The following is a 16,405-nucleotide window of genomic DNA, read 5'->3' on the forward strand; positions in this document are numbered from 1 at the left end:
GGGACCCTCCAAGGCGTGAAGATGCGCCCGAAGGGTTCAGGGGACTCGCTTGCCACCCCGCCCAGCGTCAGTCCCAATTTCCCTTCCTAGGCAAGCTGGTGAGTTTTTAAAAGCACTGTTGTTTTTTGGGTTGTTTTTTTTTTTGTTTTTGTTTTTTTTGGTTTTTTTTTTTTTTTCCGGGGAGTTGTTTTCTTATTCCATTTTTCTTAGCGGTTTGGAGTTCAAGGTATTTTACAGACCATGTCTCTTGCCAGGTGACAGCAGCAGCTGGCTTCAAATTCCACTGATATTTAACGCAGCCTGGACCATCACACCACACCAAGACTAGTGTATAATCATCTGAAGACAAGCCGAAACTTTGCAAACTCAAATCTAGAGAAGACTAGAACCAGGATGACTTGTCAGAATGCGTATTTCAACACTCTCGAATCCCATGGCCATTTATTTCTCTGTTGCTTAACCGTGAGCAGTGTTTCACAGAAGCCGGCATACACACACTCTCTGCAAGGAAATTATATTAATAAAATAATTTATGAAGCAAAAAGCAAGCAGTTCACTGCTTTACTCACAGTCGGGTGGTACAGCGCATACAACTTTCCATGCTCTACCTTCTCCTTTCAGTGCTAAACAGTTTTATTAGTATCAGTTCTAACTAATGTTTCCGACGCTTGTTTTACCAGTGTGCTCACCCTTCCCTTTCCCTGCTTGAAACAGAGAGAAAGGTGATGGACTTATATAGACAGGAGATGGGTCGAAACGCAGATAAACCCTGGGAAACGCTGCCCTGAATTACAGAGCTACACCCATATAGACACGGAGCTGCAATGAATTCAGTGGTACACTGCCAATCACACAGAAGTGCTAATATATGCCAAAAATCTTCAGTGCACAACTCCTAAACTGGTATAATAGGGGGATATGCAATGGCAGGTGGTGTTATAGAATCGTCATAGAAAGGAGAGGTTTGCTAATACAATATGCCCGTCCTTCGCGCTGACAGGTGACAAGGGGTCAAGCTGCTAATGAAGGTCTGCTCCATTGCGGCTGAAGTCTCAGAAGGTGGCTGCTTGAAAACCTCTTTCTTCTTCCAAGATGGTGTATGGGCTGCTGCTTTTCAGGTTACTACACGCACACATTCTTCCAAATCCTCTGTGTAGCTCCTAAAGCACTGGACAAAAATGAGGAAAGATGCCCCGAAAAACAGGCTTTTGATTATTCATGAAACATCTTAGCAAATGGAAAATTGTGCCTCCAAGTCCAGCTGAGGAGTCGATAGAACGCAGGGTACCACGGCACAAGCTCATGCTACAGAAGATCTGCATCTCCAACAGACTCCCTTCAGCTACCCTCTGCAAGATGTACGTTTGTCAAAATTAATTTAGAATATGCAAGACTCACTGGTTTGTCTCCCTGCTTACAGCAGCCTTTCACGCATGTATACACCGCAGCACTGCGATAGCTTCTCTCGTGTTCTGCAGTGCCATGGTACCCACGACCTGCCAAACTATGTCTCCCTCGTGGTGTTACACGTGCGTGTGGGAGTAGATAGCAGCAGGGATGCAGAGCCCCGCTGGCAGACGAGCCCCAGGGCAGATCCCCTGCTCAGCTCCTGCCCCGTCTCACCCTGGGGTGCACACATCGGACAACGGCAAGGCCCAAATACAGCCTTCCTCGATGATATGCAGGTTTTTAAGTGCGGATCAGCAGAAAGCACTTCCATTTAACTACAAGCAGGCAAATGTGGTTTGGTATGTCTCCATTTTCCCAGTCTGATATTCTACTGCCTACTGTGGGGGCAGAGGGAAGGCCATAAGGAGGGCAGCTGCAAAAATCTGCATGTTTCCCTCTGAAGTAAGTGCATGCTAAATATACTTTGAGAGAGAGTTATTCTAAAATAGTAAATTAAAAGGCCTAAATAAGAAATTCCAAACAACAAAAAGAAATCCCTGAATGGTAATGAATAAGTAAATAGAAAATCACTGGGCATAAAGTGGAAAATAAGACAATTTTATGGGCTATTTCTTTACTATGCAAGGAAGAAGTCAACTAAAATTTAAAAATTCGTCTTCAACACAAAAAGATGTACCTAGTTTTGAATTGCCTGCCACAACTGTTGCCGTTTATTTTTTTTAAAAAAAAGAAAGACCAGTAAACAAAATATTGTGAGTGACCCAGAAAAAGAACGCTTCTGCCCAGACAAAAGAATCAAATCAGCCTAAGTACAATCCAATACTTAAAATACCAAACAAACAAAAAACCCCAACCAGCCCCCTGCCCAAACCCAAAGTCATCCCCCAAACCCAGCTATTTGGCTTTGCCTGCTTAAAACCAAGCAGCCAACCCACCTGCCTTCCTGTGAGTGTCTCCATCCCTAGTCAGTGGAAACCGTTTTAAATGTCATATTCCAGTTGGGACTCCTTCCATATATTTATATATGTGGACATCTCCTGTATGTTCTCTTTCGCAGGAGGGAGGGTTCATATAACCTAGAACAGCCTCTATCACTTCAGTGTTTATTCTCAGAATACTGCTATTTATGACACTGCTTGTGAGAGTTGTGTGATTCAGTTATCAGCATAACTGAATTCATTTTCTTAAGGTCAATTGTCTTCTGTGGATATTAGGCTTTGAATAATACTTGAAAGGGAGCTGGCAGGGGAATTTTCAGCATTTTGGCTTTTGTACATCCTCAGAATTCGGCGCTACTACAATTTTTTTTTAATCTCAATGAGAGTATCTGGTAATCAATGGGAGCCAAATGTCATTAGAAAATTTTTGCTGTCCTAGCAATTAATATCTCAGTAGTTTTACAGTGGGTAGAAATAAATCTTTACCAACACTTTTCCTACACTGTTAATTCCCACCATCCTTTCTCAAAAAAGACCTTCCAGAACTTAAGACAGGTTTGTAAATGTATTTTTATTATGTTGCAACAATCAAAATATATATGTACTACTGATTTTTCCCCCAAATATTAAATGAAAATGTAATACACTTTTGCCCACATTGTGTTCTTGAATGCTTTGGAATTTGTAAAGACCCTGACATAAAGTAACTGAAGCAACTGCACAATTAGAGACTGAAAGGTGTTATAGTGCTGCACTTACACTGCAAATGAAGTCAGATGTCTCTGTTTAATCAAATATAGCCTCAACAGTCTCTGTTTTGTGAGTATTAGAAACAATAAACAAATATACACAGAAAGCATCACAAACAGTAAATCGGTTATTTAAATACAACTGTATCCAACATAGCAGCTAAACACTGGACAATATTCGAAGTCATCAGCACATCCACATGCTCTTCTAAATGACGTTTGGGGTCCTGAAATATAAAGGATGCCATGAGAGAAATGACTGAAACATACTTCTGAAGGATTTCATTTGCTTCAGGTCTATTTAAGATGGCTGTGAGTTAAGGAACACAGGCCAGTAATGCTCCTAAATTTTCCATTCTAACAAGACCTAGCAAATGACTGAATTTCCATGAATAAGATTTTATTCGTCCATACTATCAACACGGAGAAGCTGAGGATAGATTGAGTAAGTAAATTTCTATCCAGCATCTGAAGGGTAACCATGACAGCTGTGAGTTTTAAGGACAACACACAATATGTGGAATTTACTATACATCTCACTAAGGCCAACGTTTTAATCTTAGCTCTGGTACACTGCAATTTGTTTTCAGATCTTTGTACAAATGTGTGTTCTGATCCTATAAAGACTCAAGCATGATTTAACACAGTCTTTGAATAGTTGTGTTGACTGCAAGAAAATTAGTGTATTTATACCCATAAAAATGAAAAAATGCACAATGCTATGTTCAAATGTTCTGAAAAATTGAATGTTAATCTTGAGCAGTGTTCTGAAAATATGCATCCCCACACACTATTACTCAATTGATGTGGGCATTTGTGGGCATCTGCATAGAACAATAAGATTATTTCTGGTTGAAAACCATACTCATACACTTCTTCAGCTTCAGAATTGAGATTTAGTAATTAATCTCCAAATACTGCAAAATTATCAGGTATGTTTAAAAAACTCCCCTAAAAGTTATTGTAGTATTATCGTAGCATTCTTGCATGTAAAGAAATTAAAATATGGAAGACAATCATGTGCGAATTTTAACTTTTTTAAAAAAGAATTATTGTCAAAATTTAATGAACCCATCTAAGTTTACATAAAAGTGTACTAGAAAAATCTGTGTAAGCTGTCCTTCTTAATTAATTTTCAAAGATCATACAGTTCTCTAATATTGTCTCTGTTCCTAGCAAATTATGCAACCTATTAACATAATATCCCTATTATAAGCAGCTGTTTGTTTACAAAGTTTTTTATATAACTTGCATTAAAAAAACACATGCAAATTACTTAATTGAACCATTTTGTAATTTAAAGAAAACTTAATAATTTTATCAGGAAAAAATGTCTTTTCTTTTTAAAAGAACTGTACCAAAATAGATTTTTTTTTTTCACCAATGCATAATGATTTAAACAACTAGTGAAGCTCAAGTTCTGTTTGAGATGATATCATAACCTTTAAAATACAACCCTTCTTACAAGTTTTATTTTATATATATATTTATGTATGTGTAGGTGTGCATAAACTCTATTGTTCTGAATGCTACAGAAATACACGAGTGACTGAACAATAGTGCAGATGTGTTATGACATAGCTGCTACAAGCTGACACATAAGAGCAATCCAGAATCCTTCAAATTCTGCTACTGCTGCTAGCAATACAATAAATACTGGTTCTTTAAGGACACGCTGGATATTTTTAAAGCTATTTCTTGCTTCCATTGCCCTTCTTGAAGACCTCTTACAAACTTGTTTTGATCTCCCCTCGTTCACCAAAGCACATTTCCTCAACCTTTATGTTGAAATCAAATGTAGAAATAGTTTTCTGTTGAGTCTTCTCGACATTATATCCTGACATTGCAAAGGGATAGAATAAATTGAGTGGGTGTTTTCAGTTTCAGCTATGGTCCTAAACTGTCTTCCTTCAACAGCAATACAAAGCACCTCAGCTTACTTGCATACGTACGTATTGGATCTAAGCACTGACAGTGTGTTCATGAACTGAGGACGGGGTGAGCTGGTTTTTTTAGCTATGATAATGTATAAACAACACTCCCACCTTTGTTCAACTATTACTATTTTTTAAAAGTCTCCACAGTTTTGGCATCTCTGACACAGACTTGGATATCCTTAAGCCTCTTCTTGGAAAGAAAGAAAGAAAGAAACAAACAAAAAAAAAAAAAGAAAAGCTACCAACTCTCAACACTGCTCCTCAGCATGTAATACAAACTTATGTAGAACACGACTAGCAGATATTCTGCCTATTTCCTATAGTCAAAAGCCTTGATCCTTACACAATAATCTTCAACAAAAATAAATTAATTATTTGAAGCATTGAGACTATTTTGCACGTAGAACTAAAATCACCTACGCACATTTAAAAAAATTAATATTTAGAATGAACGAAGCATATCATTCCACCTCACTCTAATTCATCACACCTCACCTGCTTGCCAACATTTTTTATTGCCAGCTGTTCAGGTGTCATCTTATCTTCTTCTTCAACAGCCTGTGAAAGAAACACAGAAAAGGTCAGTGTTTCAAATTTCATTTACTTTTTATGCAAGCCACAAGATTCTCAAAATATAATTCTCTTTCTCAAAAAAAAAAATAAAAAGAAAGAAAATAATAAAATGGCAACACATTTCAGAAAGTCAAAAGGAAAGGTATGTCAGCTTTTCAGCAGACATGTTTTTAACTACTAAGTGTTAGTGCAAAAGATCAAGGCAAATGTTCATGAATGGTTTTATTGTTAGATATTCACAAAACTGTTTTTAAGCAAAAATCTTAAATGAGTTGTATCAATAGTTAAATATAGTTGAAGACAGTTAAACTAGTAAAGCAGAACCAAAAATAATGTTACCTACATTGTTTCAACTACTGGAGATTTGATCTCAATAAATTTTTATACCGTTTAAAGTCACTTATTTTAATATACTTTTACAATGTTCTGTTGCCTTCAAACAGAGTGTCTTCACAAAGACACTTAACTAGTGAATGTAATATTGAATTTTGGTTTTAAGGACTTCTTAGAAGTTAAAAAAATAGCACTCGTCAAGAATGACTGACATGCTTACTACTCAGAGTGCTTGTTGAGATCTAGTATTTATAAAAAATATTTCCACGTGAAGTGCCAGTATTAAAACACTACAAATAATTGTGATTCCTCTTTCTTACACCACCAATAATAATTTCTTTATCTAAAAAGAACATTGAATTGGGCTCTAGAATGTGTTCTAAATACTATCTGTCTACTGGAATGATACAGATAAATAACCTCTATTCTGCTGTACTGGTCAAGTAGTCCTTGACTGAAAGAATAAAGAATACAATCAACTGCGTATTTTGATCTACAGGAATCTTATATTCTTTTCACTAAATAAAAATACAAAATTGATGTGATTACTCATGTTTCAAAGCAAAACATGTATTTAAATACTTCACTAGTTTAGGGCAAAAAGTTGGGCGGCAAAGAGCTAATAGGCAACTCCAGATAGAAATGATACATAAGAAACACAGTCTCCACAAGGTCATTAAAGCCACACTTGTGCCTAGTTTAACCAAATCCCAAGAAACTCTGTTGAAAACACATGATACAAATCAAATAACCACCAAGGTCGAAAAGAGTTCCTGCAACAAGTGTTTTGTTCTTACAGTCTAGGCCTTCGCAAGTCATTCTGAATAAAGCTTGCGATAATCAAAATCCTTACTTTGGAAATTAAATAATGAATTTCTTCAACTTCATAAACACAGCTATAGTTATACTATCATTATGGGCTATGAATACCTTGTTATAATTCTTAGCTAATTCTAACATCTCCTTCACTACTGTTTCATTGAGTTTGCAATGTTCACTGTAGTCCTGAAGCGTCAAACCTTCCATCCAACTCTTCTTATGCAAATTTAGCAACATCTGCAAAACAAAACCTCTTTAGAGCATTCGTCTTAAGATACATTCATAATACTATGAAGATCTCTGACAGGAAAACAATTTATAATTGTTAGAATGTAATAAAAAGTATTGATCTTACAATGTTTAAATAATGGAAGTAAAATAATCAACTATTCTTCCACAGCAGACAATAGATTTTGTGTAAGTTTTAATTATTTTAGCTGCCAAATAAGGAATGGTTGAAGCTTCCGGCCTCTGATGAAGTTGAAAAATATTTTAATGCTTGAATTAAATGTATGAAGTAGTTATTTAGGCTTCACTGATTATCCTGAACTGTATGCAAGCAGCTGCCACAGCTGTGACAAAGTGAACTTCAAAAGCAACCAAAGCACGACTTGTGTGTGTTTGTCCTTGTACAAAGGAAAGAGCACTAAAACAACACGATAAAGTGATATAGAGTTTTGATGGTGATAAATGCGAGGACTATTAGAAATACCAGAAATGTTTTACTTGACACTCTGATGTCGTTCTTGAAAGAGTAAAGGAATAGCTACAAAGGCAATTCCCTGAATAAAGAAAGCATATTTTGTGGATCTTCTGCACACTTGAGGACTGTAGAGAAGACCCTTTCAGCAAAATTTCAGCTTGCTTTCATTTTGTAAACATTTACTGCAGACATCCTATGTACAGCTTCCAAAGAAACCTGGCTTTGGAACATAAGAACCGAGTTAAAAGTTTTTGTCATAATTTGTATTAGCAAGATCTTAATGACAGAAGGAGTTGGAGGCAAACTGCATATGGACAGTTTAGCTAGGCTATCTGGATTTTAAAATTATGGTTTGGTGTGATACGTTTCTCATCCAATACATGAAGCATGTACCCTTCTTACTACAGATGGAGATAACAGATCACCACCACCGTGAGGGGGGGTCTGAGATATGTATGAACCTGCCTCATGAAAGATGTGTGGAGACAGTTGCTGCCTCACAGATTAAAGTTTCCCTAACTCGGTCAGGATTATTCTGCTACTTGCAAAGGTAATAACTTACATATGTAAAGCCATTAAAGAAAATACACATTTGGAACCTCAGAAAAGACTCGATTGGCCACATTGTTGTATCTGAATGGAAACAATAACCTCTGGAAGCTCCACAGACATTTCCTGAGTGTGCTGGTTTTGTTGAATCAGTTATTCCTTTCAGTAACAGTGAGGTCTTGAAAAGTCTGATACCATCCTAAAAAGGGTTATGCATTTCACAAATTCTTTTCAACTCTGTGACTGGCATGCATATTCTTCCATTGTTCAAAATTGTGGGTTTTTTTAATTACTTCTAGCCCTCTAAAAGTCAGAATTAAGTGAGAAAACTATTCTGACCTTTTCATCATAAACTCCAACTCTGATTATCAATTCATAACACTAACAAGGCCATGAACATACATAGGCATAACTGAGGACAGAATCTGCACTTCTGTGCATGATAAATAAGCTTTTTTCTTTTTTCTGTTTGTTTTCATGGTTGAGACTGTCAAGCTAGATTTTACTTGTAACTGAGGAAGTTTGATACAGAAGTAACTGACAATATGTGTTGTCAGGAACTGAACAATATTTTTTCTATAAATGCAGAACATCACTACTTCTTGATATTCAGTGAAGTCTTGGGGACCTCCATTCATACCAACCGGAAGCACCTTTTGTCAATGTGATTATAGCCAATAAAAACCTGAGATTCCTTGGTTATACAATTTTATACAATTCCATTTTGGAAAATACGGTCTTCTAGCTTCAGGAATTCCAGCCTGTGAAAACCTAAGGCAGCCAGTACATCTTTCAGCTTCATCACTACAAACCTGAAACTTTGCACAAACCTGTTAAGCACAAGAGAAGCATGAGGACTTTCCATAAAACGTGTGGACAAAAATGTTGGCAAACTGTTTATATGAATATTAGAAAGTGGTTTTGGAAGGTTTCATCATCATGACTACACATCTAAGTGCTTTCTGGAAGAGAAACCATCTACTCCAGGAGAGTTAAAACAACTACTGAAAGTATCAGTATTTGAAAACAGATTATAGCCGTAAATCTTAGTTTGTATAGTGTTCTTCGTCCTCTGAACAAAAGCTAAAACAATTACCTTCTGTTCTAGTTCATTCTTCCTGTAGTTGATGGTGATGGAATAGTAATGTCTGTTTAGTCCATGAATTAGTGCCTGTAAAATTCAAAAGTTTGCATAAAAATTACCCACCATTGAAATGAAGAAATATTAGAAGGGAAGCTCATTTAAATACAGCCATCTTCTAACATCACTTTAAAAAAACCAACACAACGAAGCAAATACACAGAGACTATAAGTAGGTATCAAGTAAATATACCTGTTCATATTTCTCTTTCAGTGTTCGTTAACTGACAGTTATACTTTCTATTTCTAAACCAAGGATTTTTTCACACAGTAACAACTATCACAGGAAAAAGCAGTAACTGCCTGCAAACTTTTGACCGATACATATGCGCAAACATATTTCTCTAAAATCCTTCCTCTCTCAATAAATTTGGTTATCACTTCTATTAAAATATAAGGTTCTTTCTGTTACAAACAAATCAATGTCGGCTATCTATTTATTTACAACCACTGCCAACATTTCCAAGTTCATTCTCTAAAGCACAATACAAAGAGAGTAACTGAAGCAGTCATTAAACACGTCAGGTATAGGTTAGACTATGTGCATCAAATTAACCTTGGATATTAAAGCTAATTTTCTTTCTAAACTTTAAATGAAAAAAACTTTCTAATTTTTATTTCTTACACTTGTACATCACAGTCTGATCAATTGAGATTAGGTTAAGTGATACCTACATGCATGTATCTTCTATTTTGCTCATATGCATTACTTTTTTTTTTTTTACATTTATGACTTAAGGGTGAGTTGGATTAATATTTGGGGGGTGTGTGGGCTTAAGAAAATTCTATGATAAATCCGCATCACAATTAAATTTGTGTATTTTTCAAATAAAATTTTACATACAAAGTGTACTCTTAGAAATGAGATATGATAAATCGTACATAAAATATGCAGCATTAGTGGTAAATATTTCTTATGTTTCAATCATTCCACCTATTTATGTTTAAATATATTCTTTAGAGCTATACAGAATGAATGTGTATTTGCATCTTATGCAACTTAATATTTCAGCATTCCAAAATTATCTGTACAAAAGCTGAAAATGTTCTTATACATACAGTTTAAACAGGTTTCTTTTACAAACACATACACAAAGATACAATACCACTTCAGTGGTTACATCTACGAGAACCTGCAGTTACAGATAACCATTACTTGTGCCACTTATTAGAATTAAAATTGTAAAATAAAGGTTTTATCATCAATAAAGTAATTTATGATTGAAACAATTAGCAATAAGTAGTTTCCACTGCCATTTTCTTATCATATTCAAAGTGACTGCACATGAGGTTTTGGGGTTTGTGTTTAAACTCAGTTGTAGATATTTAGGAGTTTTCTAAAGCTCCTAAAATTTGACAAACTTCTTTGTCTTACCCCACTATCCTTTCTCTTTCCTCTCCCCTTCTGAAATCACTCTTTAAAAGAGTGGATAAATGTAAAAGCTGAACAACTGTTCCGCTTCAAACCTGAACAGTAGTTGTAGTTTAGCCACTGCAACAGGTTAAATTAAAACCCATAAAACACTTTACAGTGAAGCCTGTTCTTTGTGTGTTTTGTTTCAAATGGAAGTCATAATTCCAACAAGCCTTACAAATCAGATGCACAAAGAGCAAGTAAAAAAAAAAGCTGTTGATAAGGGAATACAAGAAAAACCACACACAAAAAAAATGAAGTCACATAATATTCTAATTCCTGAGATTTTTAAGGAATGTCTCAAAATCCCTGCTTCTAGCCCAGCTGAAATCAATATTAAGTTTGCTGCTAATCTCAACTGGGTCAGAATTTTATTCACAACCTTAGAATAAAAGCAAAACAACATTGCAAGAGCCCTTGCAGTTTTAAGAACAGAGTATAATTTTAAACTATGATTTTTAGCCTAACAGTGACACTTGCAAGAGCTCACTGCCAACTTGCAAAAAACCAACAAACAAAAAATACTCACTCTAACAACAGAAACCCAAAACTCCCATGGCCAAAATATGCCATGCTGTAGTGACAGTGATCTTAAATTAATGAAGCTGAACAACACTACAGGGGTTTACAAGGGAGGTCATTACACATGGTCCAGAAAAGCCCAGTTAGAAAAGCCCTGAAACATGCAAGCATGAGCTTGCCTATATCCAAACAAGAGTATCAGCTGCTTATTTCATACTCATTATCATTCGCAGTTTTCACTGATTCAAAAACTCAAAAGTAAAACACAGCAACCTCCTGAAGCAGACACTCTTTAAATGTCTGATTTTTCTGGCTAGTATTTTTATAAATAGTAAAGGGTTTCAATGCATTAGCAATAAAAAACAACCGATCTTTTGAAAGATGGGGGTATGGTGACCTAGTAACTTCCAAAGGACAGCTCTTACAGCAGAAGTTTAGCCCTCATTTCAGTTTTACTATGACTAGCATACGGTCTTTTTCTTGGATGTTTATCTAGCAAATATTACTTTTATTGTTCAAGTAACAGATCAAAAGGCTTCATGATTGCAAGTACACATGTCTTTTAGAATGCACAGTACGGTACAAAACTTTTCTGGAGAGAAAAAACAAAAGGAAAAAACATTGAGGCAGAAGAATGACACAGATAAAAGCATTAATCACTCCAGAGGATACTTGTTTCAGGACAGAAGCTATTTCTCAAAATAAAGGTTTGCTTCATTGACGACCAACATTTTTATCTTACTAGTGAAAGTCAACTTCAGAAATCAAAACTCGGAATACTTAAGTTTCACAAATGCTTGCAAAGAAATATAAGACAACATACTCAAATGAAACATTACAGTTGAAGCCAATCAAACATCCTATTTACCCACTGAATCTCCTACTCCACTATTTTTTCAGCAAATTACTGCATTATATAAAAATAAGAGATTAATTATTTAAGACACAATACAAGGTTAAATCTAGATTACATATTAAGCAAGAACCTACATACGCATACAGCAGAAAGATAAGATTATTAATGAAGAGGGAACTTTCTCGATAATTTGCTTCAGAATAATTTCTCTTTAAGAAAGCTGAGATGTTAATAAGCAGCAGTTTTTAAACCGCAGTACTGAAAACAGTACCTATCTTGCATCACATGGTACGACATCAATTGTGACTTTTAAAAGTTTGCATTTCCATAAATCTGTACCTTAACCTTTGCAGTACATACTTATACATGCATTCACACTTAGGTAGCTAATTTAGGGCTCAATTTTAAACCCTTCACATATACAACGCCATTGATGAATCAGACCAATTATCAATACATGCAGAAAAATGCTACAAAGAGAACAACAAACAATTTGTAGTTTACTGGTTTTAGGTACCTTCCCCAAAATTGCTGAATAAATCTTGCAATTCACAGGACTATCAACATTGGGTTTACCTGGATAGATGGCTTGTTCAAGTGACCCAGATTTGAAGTTGTTTGTCTTGGTTCATGTCCCAAGACCATCATATTAGCATTGATCAATCTGAAGGCATCGATAACAACCTGTAAAAACAAGATGTCAAGTCAATTCTTTTTAGAAAATGCAACTAATAGTGCCAAGCAACAGTGGACAAGGCACAATCAACTCTCATCTATTTTTGGCCTTTATCCAGAAAATCATTTAATTATAATATTAATAAAAAAGAGCCTCCTGCTGGCTATGCTATCAGCACACTACACTACCTTGTATTCTAAGGTGACACCAATTATTACCTTTTCCAAGGAGCTGTAAGTTTTATATACATGATATCATCATATAATGTTGAATTTGTATGTACACTTACTCTAAGTTTTAAAGGTATGCATATGTTTGTCACCTAAATCTTATCCAATCAAAATGAATGACAGAGAGAGACTAAAACTGAAAGTGAGCACAAGCTAAGGGACCGAGTCTAAAGCCCAGTCCTGTCACATCAATTATACTACCACAATACTTGAAATGACAACAAAATTATAGCCAGCAAGGAACTTGCCCCATGTATTCCCTTCTAGTCAGATGCTTTTTGCTTCTTGTGACTATGAAAGGGTCTATAAACTGTCTGATGGATTACAAAGTCCTTGTCAGTGTCATGCTCAGGAGTAAAAAATAGAGTAAAAGAAAGGCAAGGTCATTTATGATTTAAAGGTACACGGTAGGTAGTATTCAGTGCTACTTCATCGCAAATAAAGTAAAACCATCACTGATTTTTATTCTGTCCTTTGCTGAATTTGTCTATGAAAATCTTTGGAAAGAGGATTTCATGGCCCCATACAGTAAAACCCACACCCCTATCCAACACCTATGTGAGGTGAAACAGAACTGAGAACATACCACAATACACTCAAACCCACTCTTACTGGGTACTCGCCATTACAGATTTGTAATTGCAAGACAAGTTTTCTCATTTAGGCCTCAGTCTTTTAACTGGATCAGTGCACATACAGCCTTGTACATCCACAGAAATAGTACCAGGTATACTTTGGAGGCATCTTGCCTGCCTATGTTTGAAGAGTTATTCTAGTTCATTAAACTAAATACTTTAAATCTCCTTTTAATAGCTTTTCTATAATAATTTTTATTCTTTTCCTCTCTGTACTATGGGTTTGACAACAAAAGATGTATTTGTATGGCTGGTTTGATATTTTGAGGAATCAGACCTGAACCAAATCTTTTATGTTGAACATACAAGAAATCAACCACTGTCACTGAAAGTCTGCAGAGAAAGCAACATCAAGTCTCCCATCTTGTTCTAGCATTTTCCTCTCCATTTAGATAAATATTAATAACTACACACATATGCAATTTATGAGTACAATTTAAATACTGAGGTCATTCATGTGGAAATAAAATTAAACGGCAAGTATCTATAACAAAAAAACCCCTCTCTAAATCTAAGCTGAAAGTCTAATAACTTATCACCTGTTGTATTTACTTTTGAGACTCAACTATTTCAGTTGTGTTGAGTGACTCAGTGTCACTAAAAGCTATTGCCTGGACTCTCAGCTAGCGGCCAGATTCATCTGCATACATCATGTCTTAAAACTGCACGCAGGAAACGTACAAAAAAAAATCTTCTTTATTAGAAATGTTAGATTGTGACCCAATTAAAGTGAGTTAACAATGACAATCTTTTCTGAACAATAATAAAAACAAAACACAATTCAGTTTTAATACGCAGCAGAAGCATGCCATCTGATACTAATGCTACAAAAAAAGGAATTACATTTAAAAAACTTTAATTCTCAAAAAGATCTGAAACAGTTTCTATATATCTATACATTCTTTGTGGTAACATACAAAATAATTGTATTTCTTCCTTTTTTATCACTGTCAGATTTTTCTCTATCTCAAAACACGTGACAAGCTTTTGTATATACCTGTGTGTTCCATTTTAACCCGATGCTCTAATTTATGAACACCTGGAAATGCCCAACCATAACAAACAGGCAGTATAAATTAAAAAGTCAAGCAAAGCAAAAAAAAAAAATCCACACCACAGGTTCTCCAGACACTAGCTAGATAAGGGGAAAAAAACTCAAGCAAGTAAAAATTTACCCTGAGGAGCAAGAAACATGAACTTGGCAGTATACTATAATCAGAAGGAGCTGCTTTGTAACTTACTAAAAGCCATGCTTCTGGATTTAAGTTTAACTGAGAACTTCACTAGACAATGTCGAGCTTATCCAAGAACAAATGGCATTGTCCAGCATGGATATGTTTTGGGACTTCAGTCATGTAAAATAAAAAGAAAACCCAAAATAAAAAAGTGATTAAATTTGGTTTTGATAACAAATTCAACATTTCAATGAATTGGTGTTCTCAAGGTTATGTTTGGATAAATTTCACATTAAAATATGAGAACTAGCTGCTAAAATATTTCTGAGTGATACTGAATATTACTCTAGCATCTTAATTCTGACCAGAAGTAATTTTCATATGTTTCAGGTACTAGCTGTGTGGGAAAGGACTGTCCGCTCTATCTGTCCTCCTGAAAGAAGGAAATGCAAATATTTCCTAAGTAGAACAAATATGAATCTAACAGAAAGTGGTATGAAATATTAAAATCACAAATCAAAAATGTTAAGCTTTAAGAAGGATAAAATTGTGGTTTCTGCAATCTCAGAGGGGTACAAAAAGTATGCGAGCGAATGATCTTTCTCGTCTCAGTTACACTGTAACAACCAATGGTAACTAAATACTTTAACTACACTAAGATTAAAGGAATTTGCTGCTATCGCTATAGCAACCATCTTAAAGAAACTAACATGCTCAACAACCTGGAGGCTAAATTTAGACCTAATACGCAACAAAAACATAAATACAACAATAAATCCTACATATTCATTTCTGTGAAATGTAATTGCTTTTTTCACAGTAAGCACAAATCAGTCCCTCCTTTGGAGGATTATATCAAAATAGATAGATTCATTAATGTCCAGTGTACTAATGAGCAATGGGTGAAGTAGGTGTTAATTATGTCACAGTAAGATTCAAGAAAAAAGCCCCCGCGGTCACTTGGAGGTATGTAACAAGCTGAAGACTCCTCTCTAGGTTTGTGTATTTTGAAGTACAGCATGATGCAATCAGACGACAGCAACACGGTCACCCCATATTCTATGATGGAAACTTTAGACACAGTACTTTGAACAAAGAACCTCTATGGATTAATTAAAAGCAGCACAAAAACCCACTCAGTTACTTAGATTTTTGCTGTAAGAAGTCAGTATTTCCCATCCAAAGATTTTAAGCTTTCATTGTACTTAAATTACCTAACGCAGTGTGCATTGTTTTAGTAAAAACTGCAGTTTCCAAGCTTCACGCTAAATTCCCTTTCTGTAAAGACATAAAAAAGTCAAAGAAAAGTCTATGCCATTGGGATATTTTCCAGAAATATGAAGGCAGAATTGTTTTTTTTAATACACTTCCATAGTGCAACTCTTTCACCACTCTGACCATTTCATTTTTCCTAGTATAAGTGTCTTCAGACTTTTCAGAGGTCATTTCAACAGCAGACAGCTTATAACAAAACCATTAGCAGTTTGGCTAGCTTAAGGAAACCTCTTACTTTCCTTTTTTGTTTATTATCACTGCATGAATCTGCAGCATATGAGAGTTTATAATTTCTCAGGCTTGTTAAATTCATGTTAAAGGTCTGTTTTCTTGTTGAATAAATTTTGTTCATATAATGCTGCCTATTTCATATACTGAGTCTTTAATAGCACCTTTGGTCTATGCGCAACTCACAGATCAAAACAGAGGACTAAAATAGGGGTTGATGATGCTATTTACATGTGTGATTC

At 35.3% G+C, this 16,405-nt stretch overlaps 1 protein-coding gene across 1 annotated transcript in view; it reads right to left on the reverse strand.

Annotated features, from left to right (window-relative positions):
• Positions 1-2,900: 2,900 nt before the first annotated feature.
• The window catches only part of PSMD14 (proteasome (prosome, macropain) 26S subunit, non-ATPase, 14), a 44,900-nt gene continuing 31,395 nt past the window's right edge, over positions 2,901-16,405 (reverse strand). Inside the window, exons 8-12 of the mRNA XM_009695270.1 lie at positions 12,521-12,628; positions 9,108-9,182; positions 6,871-6,996; positions 5,530-5,592; positions 2,901-3,324 (exon numbers count right to left, since the gene is read on the reverse strand). Of these exons, the coding sequence (XP_009693572.1) occupies positions 3,226-3,324; positions 5,530-5,592; positions 6,871-6,996; positions 9,108-9,182; positions 12,521-12,628 (471 nt within the window). The 3' untranslated portion in view covers positions 2,901-3,225. The remainder of the gene's footprint in view (positions 3,325-5,529; positions 5,593-6,870; positions 6,997-9,107; positions 9,183-12,520; positions 12,629-16,405) is intronic.

This window comes from Cariama cristata, unplaced genomic scaffold (genome assembly GCF_000690535.1).
Source record: "Cariama cristata isolate BGI_N322 unplaced genomic scaffold, ASM69053v1 scaffold24342, whole genome shotgun sequence".
NCBI lineage: Eukaryota > Metazoa > Chordata > Aves > Cariamiformes > Cariamidae > Cariama > Cariama cristata.